At 43.3% G+C, this 27,017-nt stretch overlaps 1 protein-coding gene across 1 annotated transcript in view; it reads left to right on the top strand.

Annotated features, from left to right (window-relative positions):
* The first annotated feature begins 313 nt into the window (after nucleotides 1–313).
* Nucleotides 314–27,017, top strand: part of LOC124594049 — a 151,165-nt gene continuing 124,461 nt past the window's right edge. The window contains exons 1-2 of the mRNA XM_047132399.1: nucleotides 314–455; nucleotides 26,448–26,603. Of these exons, the coding sequence (XP_046988355.1) occupies nucleotides 375–455; nucleotides 26,448–26,603 (237 nt within the window). The 5' untranslated portion in view covers nucleotides 314–374. The remainder of the gene's footprint in view (nucleotides 456–26,447; nucleotides 26,604–27,017) is intronic.

The following is a 27,017-nucleotide window of genomic DNA, read 5'->3' as shown; positions in this document are numbered from 1 at the left end:
GCTAGCGCTGCGTCCTGCCGTCTATGTATGGTTGTTCCACACTGACGTGAAACATAGGTGCGTGCTGAAATTAACGTGGCTGAACCGCGTAGTATCTTGACTACAGTTTATTTTGCTGGTCAGAAAATGCTTTAAATGTCAGAGAATATCATGAGTACAGTGCAGCTGAAGGCTTATTTGCCTTAAATGCATGCATTTTACTTGTTGGCCTTGTTAGTAGTTTAGCATAATGGTCGATTGTGTCACTATGAAGGGCAACAGATATCTAGGTGCACAGAAATTGAAGAGGTAACCGTATGCCGTGCGTCATAGCGCCAGATAAGACGCCATATGTAAACTGGCTGCCAGTGTTCACGCGGCATTACGTCTGCTCGATGGGGTCTTTGAAGCTGCTGGTGGTGGTGGTCTGGGCGCTCTGCAGGGGCCTCGCCGTGGTGGCGAATATCAGGACTGGGGTAAGCGCATGCTCCCCGCTGCTCTCTCTGTGAGACTAACTGGCTCACAGTCTGTTCTTCAGTTTATTGCCACATGACGCCACAACACTGTGGCATAGTTACGTGCGGCACGTGGCTTCTTAACACCCTGAAATTGAAATTTGTAGTAAGTTTTATGGGACAAAACTGCTGAGGTCATCAGTCCCTAAGCTTACATACTACTTAATCAAACTTAAACTAACTTACGCTAAGGACAACACCCACATCCATGCCCGAGGGAGGACTCGAACCTCTGGAGGGGGAGAGCCGCACGAACTGTGACATGACGCCTCAGACCGCACGGCTACTCTGCACGGCAAACACTCTGAAATTAAGCTTATTGTCAACTTACAATTATCTAGTTTCACCTGCACTAGATGTTTCCTTTGGCTTACAATAGACTTCCATTGTCCAGGCCACCTCGTGGAATAACTTCCCTGTATTTTTAAATATTGCTGTTCAACAAATGTAACCATTGTCCGACGCCTGCACAGCTCCGCAAAATTAATGATTAGATACATAATGGCGTCTTCACACACACACATGACACAATCGATCTACGGAGTATCTCAAACGATTCAGTTCAAATTTACACAATTAATACAGGGCCTTAAACAGAGAATTTTGAGGGACGAATGTATGATCGGAAATGTAAATTTCTATTTTTATTTATTCAGTCACAGTTGCTGTAAATCTAGCCACAGTCCAAGCTATTGAAAGTTCAGCACAGTAGTACAGCTCCATATAATCAATTGAAAGATTCTTACAGGTCGCTTACATACTGCAATGATATAAGCTTCACAACAAATATGAAGGCTAATAAATTTTGAAGGTTAATTTCGATTTTTGGCAGCCTCCAAATGCATTGTCAGATTGTGTAACTGAGACATCAGCATTGTCCTTTGCACGATTGGCAGTTGCTTGCAGAACTGACCAGTTGTATTTCTCTTTCTTTCTTTGGACCTTATCCCACTTCGACATGGGGTTGGCCTTGTTATTACGGGTTTGGCAGTGTTGGATACAGAGGGTGGCCGGATGCCCTTGCTGCCGTCACCCCGAACCTCCCAGGACGTAAGTAGGGTAACCCAGCTGTCTGCGTCTAGTGTAAGCCGAGAAATAGTGCGAACAATTTCAGATGTCTGTGAGTAGTGTAACTGAGGTGGAACGTGGCGACCAGCCAGGTATTCACCTAGCGGGATCTGGAAAACCGCCTAAAAACTACATCCAGGCTGTCCGGCATACCAGCTCTCGTCGTTAATCCGCCTGGCGGATTCGATCCGGGGCCGGCGCGCCTACTCGAGTGCAGGAAGCAGCGCATTAGGGCTCTCAGCTACCCCAACGGGTAGAACTGACCAGTTGGATGCAGACAATAAAATACTCCTCAAATTACGGTACCCGAGGAAAAATGTTAATCACTCATAAGTCAAAGTATGATGTCAATGTAACTTCGTACGTGTACACGCCACTGGAACGTAGGTCAACGAGAATTTTAGAAATTTCCAGGCGAAGTAAATACTCAAAAAAATTTCGGTCTTGCAGCCGATCGTCGGTTAATTCATGGCACGATATATCGACTGAGCACCTGCCGGTCATCTTCAGATGAGTCATGGAACACTGACGTAGACTTTTTTTTCTTTATTGTATTTCGATCCGCCCCCCCCCCCCCCCCTCTCAAGAGGGGGGCAGAAGCTTAATACGCCACTCTGCAGCCTACAGATAAAGTTAAATAACAGAATGAGGAGATATAACAACAAAAAGAGGCGATAAACGGTGACTGTTTAAAACTAGTACATGGTGAAAAAGTTGTCAAGAAAACATAAAAAACGAAGGGGTCAGTGATGCTGATTAAAACACTTAGGAAATAGACAGACACAATTAAAAAAATGGTGACAGTCTGGTTTCTGTTCGCAGCACTTTAAAAAAGGGGGCGCATGACACAGAACATTTATGGAAAACACTGCACTATCGAGTACGAAGGCATATGGCTATGGGGAAGGGGCAGGGGAGGACCCGGACAGATGAGGGGGGAGGACGAAGACTCGCCCTGTTCTGCCCTATATAGCGCTCTGAGAGTATTTCACGCATGCGTCAGAATCAAGTTGGCAAGCGGACCAGACTTTACGGCGGCAGCACCCTCGCTGATGGAACCGTGGAACTCTCCTGTCTCCTGTGTGTTACCGCTCGCTGGGGCCGTTGGCACACTCCTGTCATCTTCGATAAGAAGAAATCGTGGAAATCATGTGGTTCCACGCACTGTCCAACTGGTAGCCGCTATCACAGTTCATCGTATTTTTCGCCAGGCGTATTTCCACCAATCCCTTAATAATGGAGTCCTAAAAAGATGTAGCTGCGGTCAGAATCATAGTTCCATTATACTTCAATGCATGTCCAGTGGAAATACGTTGTACGGCAATAGCACAGTCTCTTGGTTCCAAATGGCTACTGCAACACTGATGTTCAGTGCAGCGTTCTTTCATAGAACTGTGATTCTGAGCACAAATACGTCTTTATGACGCTCTTTCCACCGAATCGGTGCATGCACACAGGTCAGAGGGTGTGCAACGTCGTACTGATAAGTGCTCTCTTACTGCCAAGATCAGTATAACTTTTAGTCGATTTTTTCATCACAAATGTCACATACACCCGTGAAGTGTCATTTCGTTTCTGCCTCCTCTTCTGGACGCTTTTTTTTTTTTTTTACCGGACAGTGTGTCTATGTTCCTCTTAAATACTTTCTTCTGTCATTGTCTAACGGATGATTGTTTCCTAAAAATTACCAAGGTTCTTCAGTCTGCAACGTCATCTCACATACGAGGGGGTGCTGAAAAATAATGCCTCCGAATTGTATGTGGAAACACTTAAAGATTTTTAAATAAGCTTTTTAAATAAGCTGTAAGAAAGAAACGGACGCACCACGAAGGAATTGTCCGACTGTTCGGAAATCGGTAGACGTCATGTACATGTACAGACAAACAAATGATTACAATTTCAGAAAAAGTGAATGATTTATTCAAGCTTCACAAATTGAGCTGGCCCTTATCCTGAGCGGTAAGGTACCAAATTCGTTCCGACTGACGCGTAAGATTATCAAAACCCGAGATGTTGGAGAGCCCTGCCCAGAATGCTCCAAACATTCTCAACTGGGGAGAGAGCCGGTGACCTTGCTGGCCAGAGTGGAGTTTGGCAAGCATTAGAAACTCTCGCCGTGTGCAGGTGACCGAAATGTAAGGCCAGGATGGCTTGCCTTGAAAGGAAAAAAACTGGGCGTAGAATATTGTCGACGTACTACTGTGCTACAAGGATGCCACGGATGACAACCAACGGTGTTTTTCTATTGAAAGAAATGTCACCTCAGACCATAAATTCTGGTTCTGGGGCCGTATGGCGGGCAACAGTCATGGTGGCATCTCACCACAATCCCGGGACGTCTCCCAACACGTATCCAGCCTGGAATCTCATTGCCCTGAGTAGAATTGTCTTCAATGATGAGTCCCGCTTCGAACTGAGTTCCGATGACCAGCGAAGTCTTGTCTGGAGTCGCCCTGGGCAGTGGTAGGATATCCAACCTGACTGTCGTTCACCATACGGTCCCACAAGCAGGAGTGATGGTCTGGGGTGCCATTTCCCTTACTACAAGAACCCCTTTAGTTGCCATCCGAGGCACCCTTACAGCGCAGCACTACGTCGACGATATTCTATGCCCAGTTCTGTTGTCTTTCGTGGCAAACCATCCTGTGCTTGTATTTCAGCAAAATGATGCCCCTTCCCACACATTGAGAGATTATACGGCTCGTCTTCATGCTTGCCAAACCCTTCCTTGGCCAGCAAGGAAGCCGGATCTTTCCCCAATTGAGAACGTTTACAACGTTATGGACAGGACTCTCCTACTGTATCGGGATTTTGTCGATTTAACGTGCCAATTGGACAAAATCTGGCACAATATCCCTCACGAGGACATCCGACAATTATGTCCCATACCATCACGCCGGGTGATACGCCAGTATGGCGATGACGAATACACGCTTCCAATGTGCGTTCACCGCAATGTCGCCAAACACGGATGCGACCATCATGATGCTGTAAACAGAACCTGGATTCATCCGAAAAAATGACGTCTTGCCATTCGTGCACCCAGGTTCGTCGTTGAGTACACCATCGCAGGCGCTCCTGTCTGTGATGCATCGTCGATGGTAACCGCAGGCATGGTCTCCTAGCTGATAGTCCATGCTGCTGCAAACGTCGTCGAATTGTTCGTGCAGATGGTTGTTGTCTTGCAAACGTCCGCATCTGGGATCGAGACTTGGCTGCACGATCCGTTACAGCCATGCGGATAAGATGCCTGTCACCTCGACTGCTAGTGATACGAGGCCGTTGGAATACAGCACGGCGTTCCGTATTACCCTTCTGAACCCATCGATTCCATACTCTGTCATTGGATCTTGACAAACGCGAGCAATGTCGCGATACAATAAACCCCAATCGCGATAGGTTACAGTCCGACTTTTATCAAAGTCGGAAACGTGATGGTACGCATTTCTCCTCCATACACGAGGCCTTGCAATAACGTCTCACCATGTAACGCCGGTCAACTGCTGTTTGTGTATGAGAAATCGGTTGGAAACTTTCCTCATGTCAGTACGTTGTAGTTGTCGCCACCGGCGCCAACCTTGTGTGAATGCTCTGAAAAGCTAATCATTTGCATATCACAGCATCTTCTTCCTGTCGGTTAAATTTCGCATCTGTAGCACGTCATCTTCGTGGTGTAGCAATTTTAATTTACCAGTAATGTATGTGTATGTACAACACAGCTACCGGTTTCCGCCCCATTCGGCTAATATCTTCGTGGTCAGTCGTCTTGTTTTGTCTTAGAGTGTAAAACAAACATTATAACAATCTACATCTTTATTCTTTACTTCTATATATTTGCAACCCGCTGCCACTAAAGGACTCCGAATTGTAGCGTATATATGGCGGTGTCTAGCGTAACTAAGTCGGTGCGTGAGAAACAGCGGTGCTGTAATCAAGTTTCGGATTCGGAAAGTCCGTCCACACACGAGGCACCCTCTGCTTCAGGATGATAATGTCGGGCGGCACATAAGCACTGCGACATTTGCTACAACCGGACGTCTTGGGTCACTGACACCGGCCATGCTCCATACAGTCCCGAATTGGCCCCATCCGCTTTTCATCTGTATCCAAAGCCTAAAGAACACCTTCGAGGACATCACTTTGATAGCCATGAAATGGTGCAAGCAGTGATGAGGTTATTATTTCGTCAAAGGAGTAAAACATGCTACGGTGGCGGTATCAACGAACTAGTATCTCGGAAGAAATGTATTCGTTGCAAGGTTGACTATGTTCAGAAATTAATATGTAGACATAAAGAATAGACTTGGAGAATGTTATTGACGTCTCTTTTATCTAAAAAAAACTTTAACATCTTTTACAAAAAATTCGAGGGCATCTTCGTATGTTCAGCATTCAGTCGTATAAACAACATTTTCTGTTTTTGTTTCAGTAACAATTTTACTTAATGTTACGACTTCGTGCGTGATAGAACGACTGTACGCCATCAGCCTTGGCCAGTTCACAATTATGTAGCGTACAATGGGTCATACATCAATACATCTCGCTCCGCGTTCTTCCAAACGCCAACTTGGTCCAAGAATTACAAACTATGTGAGCTGTTTTGAATGAGTTCACTAATAATTAATGTTTCACATGCTATTACCTTTTAAACACTAATTTGGTAAAGTTTGTGGTTGACAAAGTATTTACACATTTTCATTCAAGTAACTTTAGTAAAAATGACATTAGAAATGCGAATACTCATTTAGATTCATGTTTTGACCTCTATTGACATAATTTTTCAGAGTAATGTTCTTGATTATGTAAATTTTAGTTGTTTTGCTTTACGGGTGGCAACTAGTAGTAATATGTCCTAATACGTAAGAAAACAGCAATTGTAAAGTTATTTTACATTAATTTGTTAGAATATGTTGCTTTCAAGTATATAAGAAATTGTTAACGGAAATTTTTTGAATAATGCAAAATCTTTTTTCAAAATACTGAAAAAATGCAGTTACGCAAGAGAAAACTGGTCAAGCAAACTTTTAATTTGCATGCAATGTTATTTCACTTGGAAAAAATGTGTATATAAGGTGTGAATCGATATAATATGGAAACATTGTTATATGAAAATTATTAAATTATTCAAAGTAAGTTTTCTTTTTGTATAATTTTGGCGTTAACTGCATACCCTATGTGTGAATAACTGACAGCATAAAAATAATATATGTAATTAATGACTGTTAGGTTTGAAATTTTAGACACGTGAACCAAATACTACTTAGAGGACACTGTTCTTCACGAAAGCGGTGAATTTAATATTTCTTTGCAAATACAAGTCAGCACGTCACTCTTAACGGAACAAAATAGGCAGATCTAAAGGCAATCTCTAGAGTACCCCAGGAAGTGTGATAGCACCGTTAATGTTTCCATTGTATATAAGTGACCTAAAATAAAAAGTGCTGAAATCTAATTAAGACTGTATGCTGACAACGCGATTGTCTATAGGAAAGTAGCAACGCCAGAACACAGTATCCTTTCGCACATGACCAGCAGTGTGGTGATGAGTGGTGCAGGCTCTGGCAGTTGACCTTGAACGTAAATAAAAGGAACATGGGGCGCATACTTAGTAAAAAGATCCACTGGTGTACAACTACAATGAAGTGATGAAAGTCATGGGATAGTGACACGCACCTGTACAGATGGCGAAAGTACGGCGTACACGGGGTACAAAGCGCAGTGAATTGGCGGAGCTGTCACTTGCACTCAGGTGATTCATGCGAAGAGATTGTGGTGTCACCGCCAGACATCACACTTGCTAGGTGGTAGGCTTTAAATCGGCCGCGGTCCATTAGTATACGCCGGACCCGCGTGTCGCCACTGTCAGTGATTGCAGACCGAGCGTCACCACACGGCAGGTCTAGAGAGACTTACTAGCACTGGCTCCAGTTGTACAGCCGACGTTCATAGCAATGGTTCACTGACAAATACGCTCTCATTTGCCGAGACGATAGTTAGCATAGCCTTCAGCTACGTCATTTGCTACGACCTAGCAAGGCGCCATAGAATTTGATATTGAGATTCTATTAATGTATCATCAAGAGCGATGTTTTACAATTATGGATTAAAGTTAAGTATTCTACCAGTACCTCCTGTTTTGCTAGTCTTATTTCTTTGACCTGTTCCAGACCTCTCGCCAGTCTGCGTGTAAGCAAACGCGTGCATTTCGGCCTCCTCTAGCAACACAGTGTTGGCTCTTCTACCAACACATCAGAGATTTCCCAAGTGATTATGGGAATTAACAGACTTTGAACGTGTAATGGTAGCTGTAGCTAGATCGATGGGACATTCGATTTCGGAAATCGTTAGGGAATTTAATATTCCGAGATTCACAGTGTTACGGGTGTCCCTATATTACAAAATTTCAGACATTGCCTCTCACCACTGATAACGCAGTGGCCGACGTTCTTCACTTAACGACGTTTGCGTAGAGTTGTCAGTGTGAACAGAGAAGCAACATTGCATGAAATCACCACAGAAATGAGTGTATGACGTACGACGAAAGGGTTCATTAAGACAGAACGGCGCAATTTGGCGGCGTTAATGGGCTATGGCAGCAGACGACGGACGCGGGTGCCTTTGCTAACAGCACGACATCGGCTGAGGCGCCTCCTCTGGTGTGGTGACAATCTCGGTTGCACACTCGACGATTGAAAAACCATGGTATGGTCAAATTAGTGCCGATTTCAGTTAGTAAGAGCTGATGATAGGCTTCGAGTCTGCCGCGGATCTCACGAAACCATGCACCCAACTTGTTAACAAGGCCCTGTGCAAGCTGCTGGTTGTTTCATAATGGTGTGGTCTGTATTTATACTGAATGGACTGAACCCTCTGGATGTTCAGCTACTTGGAGACCATTCTCAGCCATTTGTGGACTTCATGTCTCGAGACAAGGATGGAATTTTTAATGGATGACAATGCGCCATGTCACCGGATCACAGTTGTTCTTGATTGGTTTGAAGAACACTCCAGACAATTGGAGTGAACAGTTTTGGCCACCCATATCGCCCGCCGTGAATCCAATCGAACATTTATGTGACATAATAGAGAGGTTACACGGAAAGATGCGAGGGTCTCTGCAATTTGTCGGACACTGAACCATCCGTCTGACCGTGATTGCAGAGATGCACTCGCCAAATCACCATGTAGTAAGAGGGCTCCAAATATTTCTTGAAGACTTTGGGATGGATTGATTAACACCGTAATGTGATCTGCGCAATCATGGTCGCTGTATCGACATTCAGATGCAGACAGTTTCTGTATAGCTTGCAAAGTCTCATTTAGAACCGACTTAGGCTGTCTGCTTCGCCAGATGTATCTAGATAGGGAACTGGTCACTGAATTTCATGTACCGTCCCACTGACTGAGGTTAGGGCAGTATAGATCTATCGGAGAACGATCCCATGGTAGAACCAAAGAGTGTTGTCTGCCCTTGTTCAGAATACGTAATGCTTCTGACGAAATAAGATCCTTAACAGTTCGACTGAGAGTACATCTGCTGTAGATATCCTCAGCACAATAAAAGCATTAAGGTCTCCACAAAGGAAGAAGGGACTGGAGGGAGGCTGTTCAGTAAGATCTTGAATAGCTTCAGAAAGTAATTCACCATTTGGGGCAGAAATAGGGAGCTTCATTACATATGACACAGTTCCTCCAGTGTTGCAGACACTGCCTGCAAGCTGGGATAAGGAGAAGAATTGACGAACGAAAATAGCAACTTCACCTTTAGCTCTCTCACCACTAAGATGAGACTGTGACCTCATGGTACAGGAGTGTGAGAGGCTTTAAAATTGGTTTCTTGAAGATACAGGCACAGGAGTCTGCCATGTATCAAGATTATTGGTTTGTCTAACTGAACCCTGAAGCTATCAGACTCTACTGGCGTATGGGAGTCATTTCATTGCAGAGGTTTATCTATGACTGCCCTTGTTTTTGTTGCTACCGAGATTGCAGACGTAAGGCAGTTGAGAATTTGGAAGACACTTTTTCTACCACACTACCTTCATCTATTTGTCATACAAACAAAATGACTGCTGGATGATTTGGCGGCTTTGCACTTCTCCTTCTATTTTTCTTTTTAATGGTGAAGTTTTGAATTCTGCTTATCATTTTTTCTGCTCCACTGGTAGTGGTTTGGCTAGTCCACTCGGTACTTATGTGTTGCTGGTTTGTCTGTCACCGAAAAGGACGTTGTGGTTGCTTCGCAACTACACTTGCAGAAGCGTGTAATCTTGCTTATAGCTTATGCTGTTGGTCTACGATTACGTGGACTCTTCGACCTCCTTGACCCGTTTTCAACCACTGAGGGAGAGCATCATATGAATATAGCCGGTTACGTAGACTTGTACAACTGTTTTTCCTCAGAATAGGGCACTCGCTTTATTTAAAGTAACGGGTCAGCTTCTTCAACGATCTTCGATTCTATTACTAACATGTATTTCCAAATCGTTGATTATGGCGACATAATGACATAGAGATGGACAAAAATATGGAAACAGCAAAAACACTTTACCATGCCTAAGACAGCGTAGCAAAAGCGTTTTTGCCATTCAAAATAGCTTCCAATCGTCTCGAAGTGGGTAAATGATTTATATTCAGGGTATTCTTACACCGTTCTTTCTGCAATATCGTGCCAAGTTCAGGTAACGATTAGGGAGGTGTATGGCGATCACGCACCTTTCTTGAAGGTCTCTTGGGCATGCAGCCGGGTTGACTGGTCGTTGTAGAACGAATTTTCGACGGCGTAACGTGCCATCATCATCTGGTTACTCCTGTTGACTGACGTCCCAGGCCGGCGGGTAGTGTGGTATATATGCCTGTCGCCTCTCTCCTCCTCTGACTCTGCGTATGGGCCGAGGGATGTGCAGGCCGCGGTGGTGGGGGTAGCTTGCGCTGACGAGATGACTGATGGGTGTCAGTACGCATGCCGCCTTCGGCGGGTGTGGTGCCCCGTTTCCGCTGCTCTTGCAATCACAGAACATTGCCTCGAGACAAATCATCGTATGAAATACGAGAACACAGAAGTCCTGCACAACACATACCGCTTTTGGGACTGTGTATACAAGGAAGCGATTGAAATCCGGCTGCACGAGAACCTTATTAACAAGGACAGCGGATTTCAACTCAGCCAAGCGTGGAATCCAGTAATAAAAGTTCTGCATGCGTACTGACGCCCATCAGTCATCTCGTCAGCGCAAGCTACCCCCACCACCGCGGCCTGCACATCCCTCGGTCCATACGCAGAGTCAGAGGAGGGGAGAAGCGACAGGCATATATACCACACCACCAGCCGGCCTAGGACGTCAGTCAACAGGAGTAACCTGATGATGATGGCAAGTTACGCCGTCGAAAATTCGTTCTACAACGACCAGTCAACCCAGCTGCATGCCCGAGGGACCTTCAACCATCTCATTCGCCGGGAAAATCTACGAACCCACATACGCACCTTTCTCTCCGAAGCACATCACAAAGGATCGATAATACTGAGATGTCGCTGTGGTAACCATGGCAGATGCGGCAACTCATCCTCGTGCTAAGAAAATCAGTCCTGAACTGTGCGAACAGGGGCCCTGTCGTCTGCACGGAATGGACTTCCTACCATGGGATGGACCTGATCAGCCAAAAAGTTCACATAATCCTTGGCAGAAACGCGACCTTGCAGAATAACAACGGGATCCATGGAATACCGCGGTACAGCTCCCCAAATCATGAAGGAAACACTGAAATGCTTCACTCTCTGGACGTAAACGCAGTCAGAAGTTGGAAACAGTGCGAAACATGACTCATCCGATCAAATGCCGTTCCTCTCTTATTGTACCAGAATGAAAAATTCTCCTATCATAGCACAAAAATGGCGAGTATTTTCTGGAGAGAGTTTAGGCTGTAGAAGAAGGGAACCAGCTATTCGACTTATCTGGCAGCTTCAAAGACATTTAAATCATAACACTTTGACGTATTCGCGCCTTTCTACTTGTTGATATTAGTAACCAGTTCAAGTAATACAAATACAACGTATCAAGTATAGTAACGTGACACATTATGTCATCCACCCAGGAACAAATCCACGTCGAGAAATTTTATCACCAAAAACCTTTTTTGGCTATTAAATGTATGGTCTTCAGCCGTATGACATTATACGAGTATGTAGTTTACTATGGCGAAACAATCTTCTGGATTCTGGGCACGGGATCAGCGGATGAAGGTGTGTCAACACCTTACAGTTCAGAGAGCTCACTGTCCTCGTACAGTAGGGTTATCTCGTAAAAACTCGCGAACATGTCAAGATGTTTTGATTCAAATATCTTAGAATTTGCCATACAATCCTTCCTTTACTTTTCTAACCCCGCCCTCGACATATTTGCCTTTTTTTGTTCCGTGATAGGAGGATTTTTTATTCTGGTTCTCAGCTTTTACTATGCCATAATTTCGACATTATACCACCATAGCTTAGTAACCGATGCAGATTTTCGTTGACTCGGGCGACGACGGATCCGGTGTATGTTTTTTATTGTCTTTGAAGCCATGTTGCTTATATCGAGGCAAGGGATAAACCTTTCATAAAACTGAATGAAGCTAGATTTTTAAAATCGAGTTTCCAATTTTATCATAAGAATGCATTTTTTATTTATGTGAATCACTTTAAACCGTTTCCGCCCATTCAGTACACATATGACAGAATTTTACGTGCTAGATTTAGCTCGTCTGTCAACTATAGTATCTTGACAATCGATAAAGATTATTGGATAAAAAAAAATCATTTTGAGTTTATCCATTTATCTTCCGTAGCAAAATTTGAACGATTCGTACGCGTGTAAAATATATAAGAGGCGCGCTTTAAAACCTGTTTTCCACGTTTTTCCACACAAAATCCGAAATGTGCACATACACATGACAGCATTAGCTAAGCATTAATTTCATCCTCATTAAAATAGTTTGGAAAAGGAATTAATCGATTCACACAACTTCCATGGGTGTCAGCCCCGGTTCGACTTTCAGACTTTGCTCAATAGACTGTAACATACCTGCAATAAAATAGATGCTCGAATGGCAATGCAAATGGCTGCTGGTCTGGACTAAACCAAAAGCGTTTTACACCACGTTCCTAGCTCAAATAGGAACTGAGATTCAGTACTTCCCTCCCGCCACTAAATCGCGATTTTGCGCGCGGCCTTCTCAGACATACTTCTACAGAGCTTTCGCGGAGTAATGGTATTTGACGTTTTTATAGCTTCATCATCATTGCGGGAATTTGTATTACTAATGAGTAGTTTTGGAATTCTATTTCGCCCTATAGCACCAGGCTTCGTGTGGTTTGGTGTTCATGTTTACAGGTACGACAGTTCTGTAGTGCCTTTTGCAGCTGTCGTCCTCTTATTTTTCGTCACGATCGTTTTCAATTGCCTTCTGTCACTATCAATAAATTTACTGTTCCGTCCGTCTTGTGGCTTAGCGTCTGATGTTTCTCCGCTTTCTCTGTATCCAATATACTCGTAAATCTTTGATATGGTACATGCTGAAACACCGATCACGTCGGCTACCTCGGTTACGGAGCTCCAACAATTTTCTCACGTTCGAGCTCACTTGGCTCCAACATAATGCGCTAACAACTACAAAGAACACTGTTCCGACCAAACTGACACATGAAACTTACTGAGGGCGTTGCACAAGTTGGCGTTCGTGGGCAAATACAGCAGCGCTCGCTGCAGATATGGCTAGCATCTCTATTTACGTTCGCCGGCCGGTGTGGCCGTGCTGTTAAAGGCGCTTCAGTCTGGAACCGCGTGACCGCTGCGGTCGCAGGTTCGAATCCTGCCTCGGGCATGGATGTGTGTGATGTCCTTAGGTTAGTTAGGTTTAATTAGTTCTAAGTTCTAGGCAACTGATGACCTCAGAAGTTAAGTCGCATAGTGCTCAGAGCCATTCTATTTACGTTCAAGCATGCATTTTTCGCGTTGTTTATTTAGTCTAGTCCAACACCTGTACATTCCAGAGCGATAGGCAGGAAACATATTTTCAAACTTCAGTCCTCACATTTTAATAGCTAAAAATACATTTTTATGCAGCTGTACCACTCTACTATCCATGCTTCTTATATAGATTGTTAATTACTCTGGGGGGATAGTCTGTGGAGCTCTCTTTGATGAACAGGTCCATCTGATCCATTGGAACATTTTCTCTTTATTAAATCATGAGCCACTTCGATTCCACGAGCGGCTAGGGTAAGAACGATGCGCGCGAATATAGCATAGTTATTTTGGTGAAGCCTTATACATAACTGAGATGCGGCAGCTTCTCCGGGATCTACCTACTAAAGACACGTTTCGCCTCAACAGCTACCCACTCCATCCGCACACAGCACAACCTGAGGTTGTTTTCTGACGAGGTGTGTACTATCCTCGAGGGCCGAGGCCTTCAGCTCAAACATCGATCCCCTGACACACAGTGTTCCACTTCCTTGCCGAACTGTGGTCGTTGAAGTTGGCACTGAACTTACAGTTACAGACGACTACCGGTGCACACCTGTCCCCAGCTTTGGAAAGCCTCGTTAGCCAAACTCGTACCCACCCAATAAAACCTGAGCTTTCTGAAGTGATCGCCTTTTGTCAAGATCTAGGACGCACGTAGAGTCATAGGATGCCGCGGACGTGGTGGGCACTAACCCGTCTTCATTTGATAGACGTGATGTCTGTTGATTCGGACAGGTCCGAAAGAATAAGCACCACATACATAATTAAGGCGATGACGAGCAATACCCTCTTCAGTGCAGACGCACAGCAAGTTCGAAATCTTATGGGAGTCGGCGAGATGCCGCGAGTAATGAAGCTAATGAGTGGGTGCACTATATCAGTAGTGTGTGGTATAAGTTCAGAATTTGAGTCTGACGGGTAGGTGTATTAGGGTGGTCTGTGCGACTGTGGTGACATCTGTGTTCAGATGGCGTAGTAGTCAGCGCATCTGCCTAGTGAGCAGGAGACCTGAGTTCGAATCCCGGTGCGGTACAAATTTTCAGTATGTCCCATTCCCAATGCCCAATGGAGCTAATATCTTTAATTCTTTGTGTTTCTTCACATGACAGTCACAATTATCTCATTTTCTTCAAAAAGCTCCATTGCGCTCCGGTCTCTTGTTTCCCCCAGTCCCAGAGACGATATGTTTCTTTTAAACAATTCCATACACCTTCCACAAAATTTCGGAAGACCTGCCACAATATTTCGGCGCAGAGTCTTCTGGACATCTTCAGGTGATACTGGCGAAAATGCACCGGCACATGCTAGGTGGATTCACTTTGCGTTGCGCGTGCGCTACTTGAGAGCGTTCGATTCTACTGCGCGCGCGCCCTCCGTGGTGATAACCCGTCGCATCGATATCAGTTCGATTCTATCACAGTACTACTACGAAGGGCACGAAGTTTTTGAATGACTGGATTCCATGCCGAATGCAATTCAAAACCGCCGTCTCGATTAATAAGAGACTCATGTCAGACAGTGATATTTCCACGGATCCATTAATAATAGACCTCCAAGAGTTAGACCTATGGGCCACTACTTTTGTCTCACTGTGCTTCATTACATCGAAGCAGCTATGCGCCGTCTTGCTACAGGTTGAGTTGAGGAAGTGCGCCGGAATTTGCGAGCAGACCCGGATACAGTCGTACTTAAATCGGACAAAGGTAATGCTACAGTTTTAATGCTACGGGAGGACTATATTAATAAGATTAATGTTTTATTAAGCGACTCAACACATCGCAAAATCGATAAGAATCCTGCAACCCGAACGGTGCGAAAACAGCAGAACTTCTGACTAACAGTTCCTTACCAAAGGAGGTAATTAAGAGACTCAAACCAATTGGTTCAGTTCCACCTAGTCTGTATGGATTGCCTAAGATCCACAAGGATAACGTGCAACTACGTCCAATTGTGAGTAATATTGGGGCAGCCACCTACGACTTAGCAAAGTACTTGGCGTGTTTTTGCTCAAATTAATGGTGGGAAAATGTCCACATCACATGAAGAGTTCTATTTATTTATCAACAGACTGAAGTTATTGCAGCTGCGAAGTAATGACTTGTTTGTCAGTTTTGATGTGGTTTCACTTTTTACAAATGTACCTCTTATGGACTCACTACATCTCATTGGCAATAGGTTTGGAGCTGACATTACAGCGCTGTTTGAGCACACCCTCTCTTCCACGTATTTTTTATTTAACAACGAGTTTTATGAGCAATCATACGGTGTCGCCATGGGAAGTCCTTTGTGTCCCCTGGTGGCCAACCTTTTTATGGAAAAATTTGAGGAGCGAGCACTCACCTTTTAAACCAACAGTATTTTGGCGATATGTTGACGATAGTTTTGTAGTTTTGACCCCTTGGGTTGAATCGTCTGCGAGAGTTTCTGTAACATCGAAACTCCGTACAGGAAAACATAAAATTTATTATGGAGTTGGGGAAGGAGGGTTGCCTGCCATGTTTAGACGTCTTGGTGCGACGCACACTTGCACACTTGGTTATTCAGTATATAGAAAGCCCACTCACACAGTCCTTTACTTGCAAGCCGCTAGTTGCCACCCTCCGGCACAAGCGATGGGTGTTTTGAAGACCTTGATTCAAAGAGCCCACGTCATCTCTGACACCAATACTTCGCAGGCGGAACTGGAGCACGTGCAGACTGTATTTCTGAATGTCGCAGCAAGTGGAGAGAGCGCTGCAGACCTGTAAACGATAGAGCAGAAAAGAGGAAGAGGCCTTTAAAACGACTGCCTATTTACCATACGTTGGTAATATTTCAGCGCAAGTAGGGAGAATACTAAGATAATATAAAGCGAAAGCAATCTTTCGCCCTCCTGCAAAAATTTCGTCGCTGTTGGGATCTGTCAAAGGTGACCTAGAGCTGCGCAAGGCAGGTGCTTACAGGATACCGTGCGAATGCGGCAAATCTTATATAGGGCAAACAACGCGTACTATGCAGGATCGCGTTGTAGATCATCAACGGCATACTCGCCTCCTTCAGCCTTGTAAGTCTGACATCACCGAACACTGTATTTCCACTGGTCACGTAATGAATTACAGTGAGACAAAAATTGTGGCGCATACGTCTATCTTTTGGAGTTCTGTTGTTAATGAATCCGTGGAAAAACGACTGTCTGACAGTGAGTCTCTTATAAATCGAGACGGCGGTTTTGAATTGCATTCGGCATGGAATCCAGTCGTTGAAAAACTTCGTGTCCTCCGCATTGCACGGTCACTTTTGAAATGTCTTACTTTTTCAAGCATTGAATATACAAAAAAAAAAAATGGCTCTGAGCACTATGGGACTCAACTGCTGAGGTCATTAGTCCCCTAGAACTTAGAACTAGTTAAACCTAACTAACCTAAGGACATCACAAACATCCATGCCCGAGGCAGGATTCGAACCTGCGACCGTAGCGGTCTTGCGATTCCAGACTGCAGCGCCTTTAACCGCACGGCCACTTCGGCCGGCTTTGAATATACAAGGCGATTACAAGTTCCAGGAGTTACAGCTCGTGGCAGTTCCCTCTTCCTCGTCTTCATCTTACGTAAATGGCATTCTACTGCATGTGTCAGTTCAGCATTTCCTTCTCCTAATGTATTGTAAACTCAACAGACAAAAAGTTAGTGAACCCAGCGCGCATGCGCAGATGTATCGTTAGGCCTGTACAGACGGCGCAGCGATATCTAGTCATGTGCTCAACCGCGCGCGCTCTATTTTACCATAAGGAAGTGACAGTCATCAATCAGTGAGATACTTATATTTCAATGAACGTTGTAGGCACTTTAAACGTGGATGCCATGGCATCGGGTGAGCTGCTACGCCCCAGTGGCTTTTGTGTAACAAAGACAAAACTATCCAGTCGAGGGTCTGAGGAATCACAATCTGTGCATCGTCATTCTCTGTATGCAGCAACAGGACACTTGATTATACTGATAGCATATTACAGTAGGAGAAGCAGCGACAAGCCACTGGCGGGGAGGGGGATTTCTCTCAAACTGTGAGACCATCCATGGCTCATGTATTGCAGAAGTCCATGAAGAGCTGGGCCACAAACAGGTGCTCCAGTAATAGACCAAATGCTAAAGGGGAACTTGGCTTTACCGGCGATTTAATGACATTTTGGGTTGTCGGATGTTATGCCGGATATCGGCGTCGTATTTGCTTGTTATTTCTGTAACATAGCTCGTAACCTTCATCAGGTGCGACATGGGACTGCTCCTCGAGTGGACCTAGTTCAGTATTTATGTCTGTGTACTTCCCCCTCCACCGGCGGTGGCAGGCGTTCCCTTTGCGGTCCCCGCCTGCCCACTGCGATTTTCTGGAACACTACCGTTCCGTTCTCCGTCCGCTGCGGTTCTGGATGTTCCCTCAGTTTTCCGCGCCCACCAGATCCGCTCCTGGGTGTTCCACCTTCGATCTGGTGCGTTTATAATTCCGTCTGAGGTACCAGGCGTTCCCCTTACGGTTGGCTCCCGCTCACTGCGATCTGCTGGAGCGTTGCCGTTCCGTTTCCGATCCGTTGCGATTCTGAATGTTCCGTCTGCGATCCGCACCCGTTGGACCCGCTCCTGGACGTTTCATCTTCGGCCCGCTGCGCCTGGCACTACGTTTTCTACATCCAAGCCTTTCGTTCTTCTATTCGTGGTGAGATGCAGCTGTCCCCATTGCTCCCTTAACAATTCCAGAGCAGGTTCCCAGGCTCTACTTAGCTGTAACCCCATGTCGCGGTTCATGAGATTGTCAGTCACTTTTATCTCAGTCGATTCCCTTATAACTTTGTCCCATTATCTGGGTGCCTGAGTTAGAATCTTGGTTTCATCATAATTGATGGTATGATCTAGTTCTAGACTGTGTTCAGCAATGGCTGACTTCATCACCTGTCTTAATCGTGCGTGCCTCTAATGTTCTTTGCACCTGATATGCACTGTCGTCTGGCCAAGGTAGACAAGCCACTTCGCAAGGTACATGATAAATCCCTGGTTTTCGTAAACTCGTGTCGTCTTCAACACTCCCCACCAGTCCTCCGATCTTACTGGATGGACGAAAAACACACTTGATATTGTGTTCACGGAGAATCCTACTGATTCTGGCAGAAATAGAACCAGCATAGGGCAGAAACGCCACCTTCTTTGCTTCATCTTGCTCTGCTTCTGGAACCTGTGGTGTAGCCTCTGGTTGGTGCCGCCGTAGTTTATTTGGTCGTATATCCATTTTTGCAGAACACAGTTTTAAGATGTTCTATTTCTATGGGTAGACTCTCGTGGTCTGACAGGGCCCCTGCTCTGTGGACCAATATCTTAAGTACCCCATTCTTATGCACAGGGTGGTGACAGCTGCTGGCCTGTAGATATAAATCAGTTTGTGTTGGTTTTCGATACACATTGTGGCCAATTGATCCATCGGATTTCCTTTTGACTAGTACATCCAGAAACGACAGCTGGCTATTCTTCTCCAGTTTTATGGTAAACTTGATATTTGCGTGGCATGACTAAAGATTTTCAAGGAGGTCATTGAGCCTGTCCTTCCCATGAGGCCAGATCACAAAGGTATCATCCACATACCTGACGAAGCGTGGTATTTTATATCTGGCTCTCTCTAATGTCCTCTCCTGAGATCCCTCCATAAACATCTGGGCAACCGTAGGAGACATGGGCTACCCATAGCTACAACTTCAGTTTTGCTTGTAATATTGGTTCCCGAACAAGAAATACGTGGATGTCAGTGTACGCTTGAACAGGTCCAACAGAGCACCGTCAAATTTCTCCGCTATCAGTTCTAGTGAGTCTTTCAGTGTGACCCCAGTGAACAGTGATACCGTATCAAAACTAACCATTGTTTCTGAATCTATGATGCGTAGTTGCTTGAGGCATTGCAGGAAGTCTTCTGAGATTCGAATGTGGTGAACACACTTCCCCACATACGGAGACAGCAGGTTTTTCAGGTACTTGGCTATTGCGTATGTAGGTGCCTCATCATTACCGACAATTGGGAGTAGGGGGACACCCTCCTATGCATTTTACACAGTCTATATAGTCTAGTTGGCACTGGTGCTTTTGCCCATAGTTGTCTGATGATCATATTAGGCAACCCTGTTTGCTTCAGAGGAGCCCTGGTCTTCTTGAAGTGTGACTCCACTGACAAGATGGACAAGAAGACCAGCGTTCACACCAGTAAATTTTCAACACTTATGTACCAACAACAGCATTACTATATAACTACTGCTGCTTTTCACCCTCGGCCTAATGGTTTCTTGGTCCCTAGATGTAGGCAGCGGGGAGGGGGGGGGGCACCTTGTGGCCAGTTCTTCACCCAGTGTTCCTGGTCACTCGCAAGGTGGACACCGCGGTGCAGACAGTATGATGAAAACGACAGTGCTCGACACATGGTTTTGTGGAGTGGGATGTGGCATCATATGAAGAGTGAGGTCCCGTGGTAATGTTGGTACCTCACGACGCAACCACAAGCTAAAGAAAGCCATAGCCAGACGCAGCCACAAATGATAGACAAAGACACGCTCTCCAGAAGTGCTGTACACCGCGATTGTAAGGAAATCGACTTACACCAGAGTGCAGGGCCGCTCACCCGCTCTGACAGCACCTTCATCATAGTTCAGATAGACCAGTGAGCTAGTAAAAGGCTATTCCTGACTGTCATATTAGGCTAAAATGCTTCTGTGCAGAACAATTATCCAGTGCAAGAACTATAAATAGTTGCGACTACTTCAGTAATGTTATTCAATGTAAAGAACGGCCATCATTGTGTTCTGAGACTGTATTATGCATTATCGTCCCACATATGGACATGGATACCAGATTAAAGCTTTCTCCTGAACCTCAAATAATTATATTTATGTGTTGTGGGAGCTCAAATGGTTCAAATGGCTCTGAGCACTATGTGACTTAACATCTGAGGTCATCAGCCCCCTAGAACTTAGAACTACTTAACCCTAACTGACCTAAGGACATCACACACATCCATGCCCGAGGCAGGATTCGAACCTGCGACCGTAGCGGTCGCGTGGTTCAAGGCTGAAGCGCCTAGAACCGCTTGGCCACACCGGCCGGCTGTAGAAGCTATTCTACCTTCTGTAGAAGTCAAAACTGTGGGACAATCGTCTTGGTTTGCTACGATATGTAAATAGGAACAGAGGATGCAGCTCGTTGTCTAGGCTGGGTTCACCAACAGACGTAGAACGAACTCAACAGTGTGCCAGGGAAGTGTAATGCTACCCTTGTTGTTCGTGTTGTCTGTTGATGACCTAGCAGACAATTTTACTGATACCTTGAGACTTTTCACAGATGATGCAAATACTGTTTGAACAAAAATTGTGTATGAATACTCACCGTGGTCTTGACAAGATTTCAAAATGGTGCCAAGGTTAACCTTATCCCTATCCTTGTTTCCAGTGTCACCTATTTTGGGATGGGAACCCACCCATGGTTACAGTGCAATTAATTGCACAACAAGTGTAACTGGCAATTTATATGTCTCAGACCTTCTTTCTTTTCTGTTGAAAACCTCTGCAATTTACCTCTCGCTTCCCAACCCCTCCCCATCCCTCTTAGCCCTTCCGTCCTTCCTTCCCCGTTCCAGTCTTCTTAGATATTGCTATCGGCGCTATCATACCCTCTACCAGCCCCCATATTGACCCTCAGTTCATCCTAACCCTCTCCTTGCCGTTCTTCTCCCCCCATCCCCTCTTCTTCCCGCACCACTTCATAATGATTTGTTCTTACCTTCCTTCTTTTATTCATGTAGACAAGGAAAACAGTACATACAGAGTGACAGTTATTGAACAATATGAAAAGAAAATGTAAATCAGTTACAAACTACGGTGTGCACACACTTTATTCAACATGTAAACGTCACTGCAGAGATTCAGATTTAGGTTATGACATCTTCTATATGCCTTCCATCATTGGCGATGATGTGGCGCAGAAAAAATACCGAAATTCTGCCTGACCCGTTGAGGTGTCGAAACATCGATTCTGTCGATGACCTCATGAATGGCTCTTCTCAGCTCAGAAATGGTTTTCGAGTTATTGCTCTACACATTGTCTTCAGTATACCCTCTCAAAAAGCAGTCCCATGTCTTCAGATCCGGAGAATATGGCGGCCGATCGAGTCCCATGCCAGTGTCTCCGGGTACCCCAGAGCCAGAATGCGGTCCCCAAATTGCTCCTCCAGGACATGAAACACTGTCGTGCTTCGATGGGGTCGAGCTCCGTCTTGTATGAACCGCATCCTGACGAAATCAGGGTCACTTTGGACAATGGGGATGAAATCATCTTCCAAAACCTTCACGTGCCGTTCGGAGTCTCTGTGCCATCAAGGAATATCGCACCAGTTATTCCATGGCTGGACACTGCATACCACACAGTCACCCACTGAGAGTGAAGAGACCTCTCGATCGCGAAATGCGGAGTCCCAGTCCCCCAAATGCGACAATCTTGCTTATTGATGAACCCATCAAAATGAAAGTGGGGTTCGTCGCCAAACCATACCATTCATGCGCATATTAATTCCCAACATGCCCTGCAGCCTCCAGAGTAGTTTGAACGTCCTAACTCAAACTGTTCAGCAGTTATGACGATTTTATTTCATATAGTTCAATAATTGTGAGCTGCATAAAAATGTATCCAGAGGTTTATGCATATGCACTGGGATACATGCATGTTGTATTGTTTCTTGATGGTTATATGTAATTCAGTTAGGTTCATATTGTGCCCATGATAAGCTGCATATTGTAGTCAACGTCTGCACTGAGGTTGCAGCCCTGTATGGGTCATAAGTAAGATACCAACTACAGCAATATTACTCTATTTATCACTGCATTTTAGCATTTGCAGTGTGACACGTACCTTTGTAAATAATTTTAATGTAAGATGTATTACGAGTTTGGAATTGACTGCATACGTTATGTTTTATTTTGTAACCATAAGCAACACCATCTATTGGTTTGTGATGCAACTCTACATAGTAATTTTCTTCATAAGCAAAGCCTTCTGTCGGTTTGCGTTGTAATTCGATTGTATTATTTTACAATGCAACTACTTGTAGGGCATATGTGAAAGACATTTTACTAGTCTGAAGGTTGCTGCGGAACTTCTTTTATATTTTTAATTTTTTTTAAAAACTGGTGTGCGCAAGTCTGTAGGTAATTGGCAGATTGATCGCTACACTAGCGCCCTCCTGTTACTGGCCTCTATTAAGATCACATAGCATAAAGCACCTGGCTGTGGTACACAGCATATGGCTAGGCACAAGTACCCATACATCGGTATAGTCAACAGTAATTTAGTAAGAAGGTTATTTATATATTTTTTTAAAATTTGATGAAATTCTTGGCAAACTTTAGCAGTTTCATTGTAACATTTATGTAATCATTACCAGTTTGTGATACCTTGTACATATTGCTTTATAGTCTTCGAAAGTAATGTAATATCAAAACATGTAAGATAATTTTCATCACATAAAAAATGTGACTGAGATAAATTTTGTTGCAAGTGATTTAACTGTTCAGAGACGTACACCTGTGTACATCATAAAATGTAATAAACGTTATATCCTCTGACTAAATATCGTTGAGTCACAACTGGAATCGGTCAACACATACATGGGTGTAGCAATTTGAAGGGTATAAAATGGAATTATCATGTGACTTTAGTCATACTTAATTCAGGTAGCAGAGTTCTACTGGTTGGTAGAATACCAGGAAAGTGAAATCCGTCTACAAAGGAGGTGGCTTCAAAACACTGGTGCAGCTCATTCTAGAATATTACTCAGATGTGTGGAACTCATATCAGATAGGGTTAACAGAGCATACTGAACATGTAGAAAGAAGTGTGCACGATTGGTTACAGGTTTTTTCGGCCATGGAAGGGAGTCACGGAAATGCTGATGAACGTGACAGATAGACCACTATAGACAACCAACATAGCGCGAAATCTCGCTCATGTTGTGTAAATAAATAGTCTTAGTGAAGAATCTAGAAACATTCTAAATGGAACGGGAAGGAGCCCTGATAAGTGGTACAATGGGAAAGACCCTCTTCCTTGACCCTCTTAATGGTATGCTGGGTGTCGTTGTATAGGTGAAGGAATATAGCTTGCGATCTGAGCTGTGGAAAATATTTTTTGTAATTCTCACTGAAAGTTGCGTGTGAAGCTATACTTACATCTTCTTCGACGACATCTGTTCAAAGGTCACAGAAACATGTATAGTTTAGTTGTCGTCTTACACAGGCATAGGTTTTCCATCTGTCTCAGCATAGGAAGAGTCACTTTTCAGTTAGGTCGTAAAAACGAATGTTGCACAACGTGTGGAGTTTTTCATAGTTTCATATGTGCATCGTATAAAGTTCTAAAGCTTTGTATCCCGGTATGTAATTTAATCATATTCCTTCGCAGGTATGTAGAATCTAATAACTTATTTGTTACATTTTTCACTTTTACTTTCTTTATTCAGTTTCCTACAGCTATGATATATTTCTCACTTTTTATCCTAGAACATTTCTTAATTTGGTCACGTTTTAGGGCACGTAAAATTTGTAGGGGGCCTTTTATCTATTTCCTCCTTTAGTCATTAACTAACTTGATATTTATTTCTTATTTCAATATTATCCTTGACTCTTCTAATTCATTCCCTCACTCGTCATTACTTTTCTTGATGTGGCATTTATCACACATTCTTCTGTTTATTTGTATTGTAAGGCTAAAATATAAAGCATTTCTTAGCTATGATCAACTTGTCTGAATGTTTGAATTATGCTGACGAACTAATTTACTGCCTTATTACCCCATGTAATCAGATTTTCATAATAATTTCACTCTGTCACTTTTCATTTAGTTTTTCATACACAATCAGTTCGTGCCAGTTCACGTTAATTTCTCCATTCAATTTGGCATCCATACAATTTGTGCTAATTATACCGTCGATTTATGTGTGTGTGTGTGTGTGTGTGTGTGTGTGTGTGTGTGTGTGTGTGTGTGTGTGTGTGCGTGTGTGTGTGTTTCATGCAAATTTTCAGGTCCAATACTCTAAAATTAGCTTCACCTTGCATGTTCTGTGACCAAAATGGTTAAGACATGTTATTCGTTTGGAGAATAAATAGCAGAGCTTGTGGAAGTCGATCGAATTCCAGCTAAATCATGTTGATATGTTGATCTTCAAGAATGTGTAGGGACAGAAGCTGAAATTTGTCTTTCACAGTATTATGATATCGAGATGCCTTACAGAAAAAATATCTTCCAGATTTCAGCAAAATGACGAATTTAGAATTGTAAGGTGATTTTTTTAATACAAAACTTGGAAAAAGTTAAAGAAAATTTTCATTATGAGCTGAGATATTTCATAGCACTCTATCAGCTGGTTTAAATTTTTTTTCGTGTTGGCACAGTTTTAAATGATGAATTTTTTTCTTGATTGGGTGTATGAGGGACTTTTCGATTTCCAGTGAATAAGGCCATACAATAAGTATACAATGTTGCCATATCTGAATTTTAATGTGGAATGTAGTGAAATGTATGAGTGGGATAATGTGTCTGTAATACATAAATTTGATTGGCATGTCAAAGCACATTTAGTAGATAAATACTTTTCAATTTTCTGCATGTAGTTTAATTTTCCATATAGTTCTTCTTCCTTACATATTATAGTTTAGATTAAAAACTTACTTCAAAAGAAGTTTCGTGTTAACGCTTGTTATTCAGCTATACCTCCATGCTGCATAGTTTCTTCACGGTTCTGACATTTTAGTTTTCTTTTCTCTGTCATGTTTTTTCATAAACTCACATTTCAGCCAATTTTCTCTCAATAGTAGTGACTAACACGAATAAGTTACTGAATTAAATATTTAAATTCTTGTACATATTACGCAGTCCAAACATTCACTACATCAGTGACATGTAAAATTCCATATGCCATCAGAGTTATTATCCAGTTTTAAAGATGCTGTTTTTTAACTGGTGCTGTGTCATGTAAATTATTTTGTTTTCTACGACAGACATTGTCATAAAGATTGCCATGGATATCAGCACCATGAAAAATAGTACCAGTGAGGGGAGCACAGTTTCTTGGCATTCTCACAAGTCATATCTTGCCAGTTTTTCAATATTTGTCACTGGTACGGGCTATGAATGCTGTCAAATGAAGCCTGTGAGGATCATTTCCACTATTTTATGTGTTTTCTGATGTTTCGTATTCCGAAGACATGAAAAAAATTAGGCTTCGAAAATAATTATGTCTAAAATTACATTTTGCTTTCATGAAAGCTTCAAGTTTTAAGCATCTGACAACAGTAGAAACACACTGATAATCTTTTAAAATACAATATTTTCGCCATTGATTGTAAAAAGTTAGTGGCTCATATCTTGTCTTTTAATAAGTTCTACGTGGCTGTAGACCCCAGCTATGAAACGTTAATCAACATAGAAATTTTATAAAATATCTTTTAAATGTAACTGAAGGATCCGTCAAAATCATGTGATTTTGAATTTAATCTACTGCGGTCTGTTTGCAGCACACATAGAAAATGGTTTCATTTTGGCTACCAGAGACATGAACTCTACATTACGACCAATGAAAAGACTCAAAATGAACCAGGAGCTTTCTTGAAATACGTATGACATACATTTTAAAGAACTGGAACAGACTCTCCTACATTTTTGCAATATCTGATAACTGTGTCTTGTTTATTTAAAAAAATTATGGTCACAAATTTCTATTTTGATGCAGTGCAATGTAAGCCTAATTTCGAAAGTCTGAATAAATGAAAGATATCATTAGTCTACCATTAGGACATGTGACAGCCTAATAAGAGTAACTGTTTTGTTGACAGGGCCCGTACGAGATCGACTTAGAGGAGTTTTCACCTTGCACTGATATTGGCAGTCTTGGTATTGAATTCAATGTGTTATACACTTTTGAACATTGCAAAGTTGCTTACAATGGAAACCTGACGTTTCCGTATGATGAAGACGACGAGGAACTGCTGGTATGTACTTACAAGGGCACTGCTTATCGTCCACTATTTTCGTATGCAACTTTCTCCTTCGTTTGAAATTTCTGCTTGTGTTACTTCGACTGCTAACTTCATTCAACTGGCATTTATTTCTTGGAGGAACTTCTACTTCTGCACACTCAGTATAGAAATTCTGATGTTCATTATTCTGAGCACAAACAGCGCTGAAAAATCCTAAACTCTCTCTGACTTTAGTGGCTTCTGAGTTATCTAATACTAGTTCTTTAAAATAAAGCCAATAATCTGAATCCTATGAGCTAAATCTCTGTAAACATGAAAAGGGAACATAGCCTGTGGAAAAGGCAGCATTACAAAAGCAGAAGACTGCTTGAGTGAGTTAATTAGTTGCATTTCTTCATATTTCAAGGCATGTTAGCTATTATGTAA

The sequence above is a fragment of the Schistocerca americana genome, chromosome 2 (genome assembly GCF_021461395.2).
Source record: "Schistocerca americana isolate TAMUIC-IGC-003095 chromosome 2, iqSchAmer2.1, whole genome shotgun sequence".
In the NCBI taxonomy this organism is placed as follows: Eukaryota; Metazoa; Arthropoda; class Insecta; order Orthoptera; family Acrididae; genus Schistocerca; species Schistocerca americana.
The sequence above is the reverse complement of the archived record's forward strand: the minus strand, read 5'-3'. Positions and strand labels throughout refer to the sequence as shown.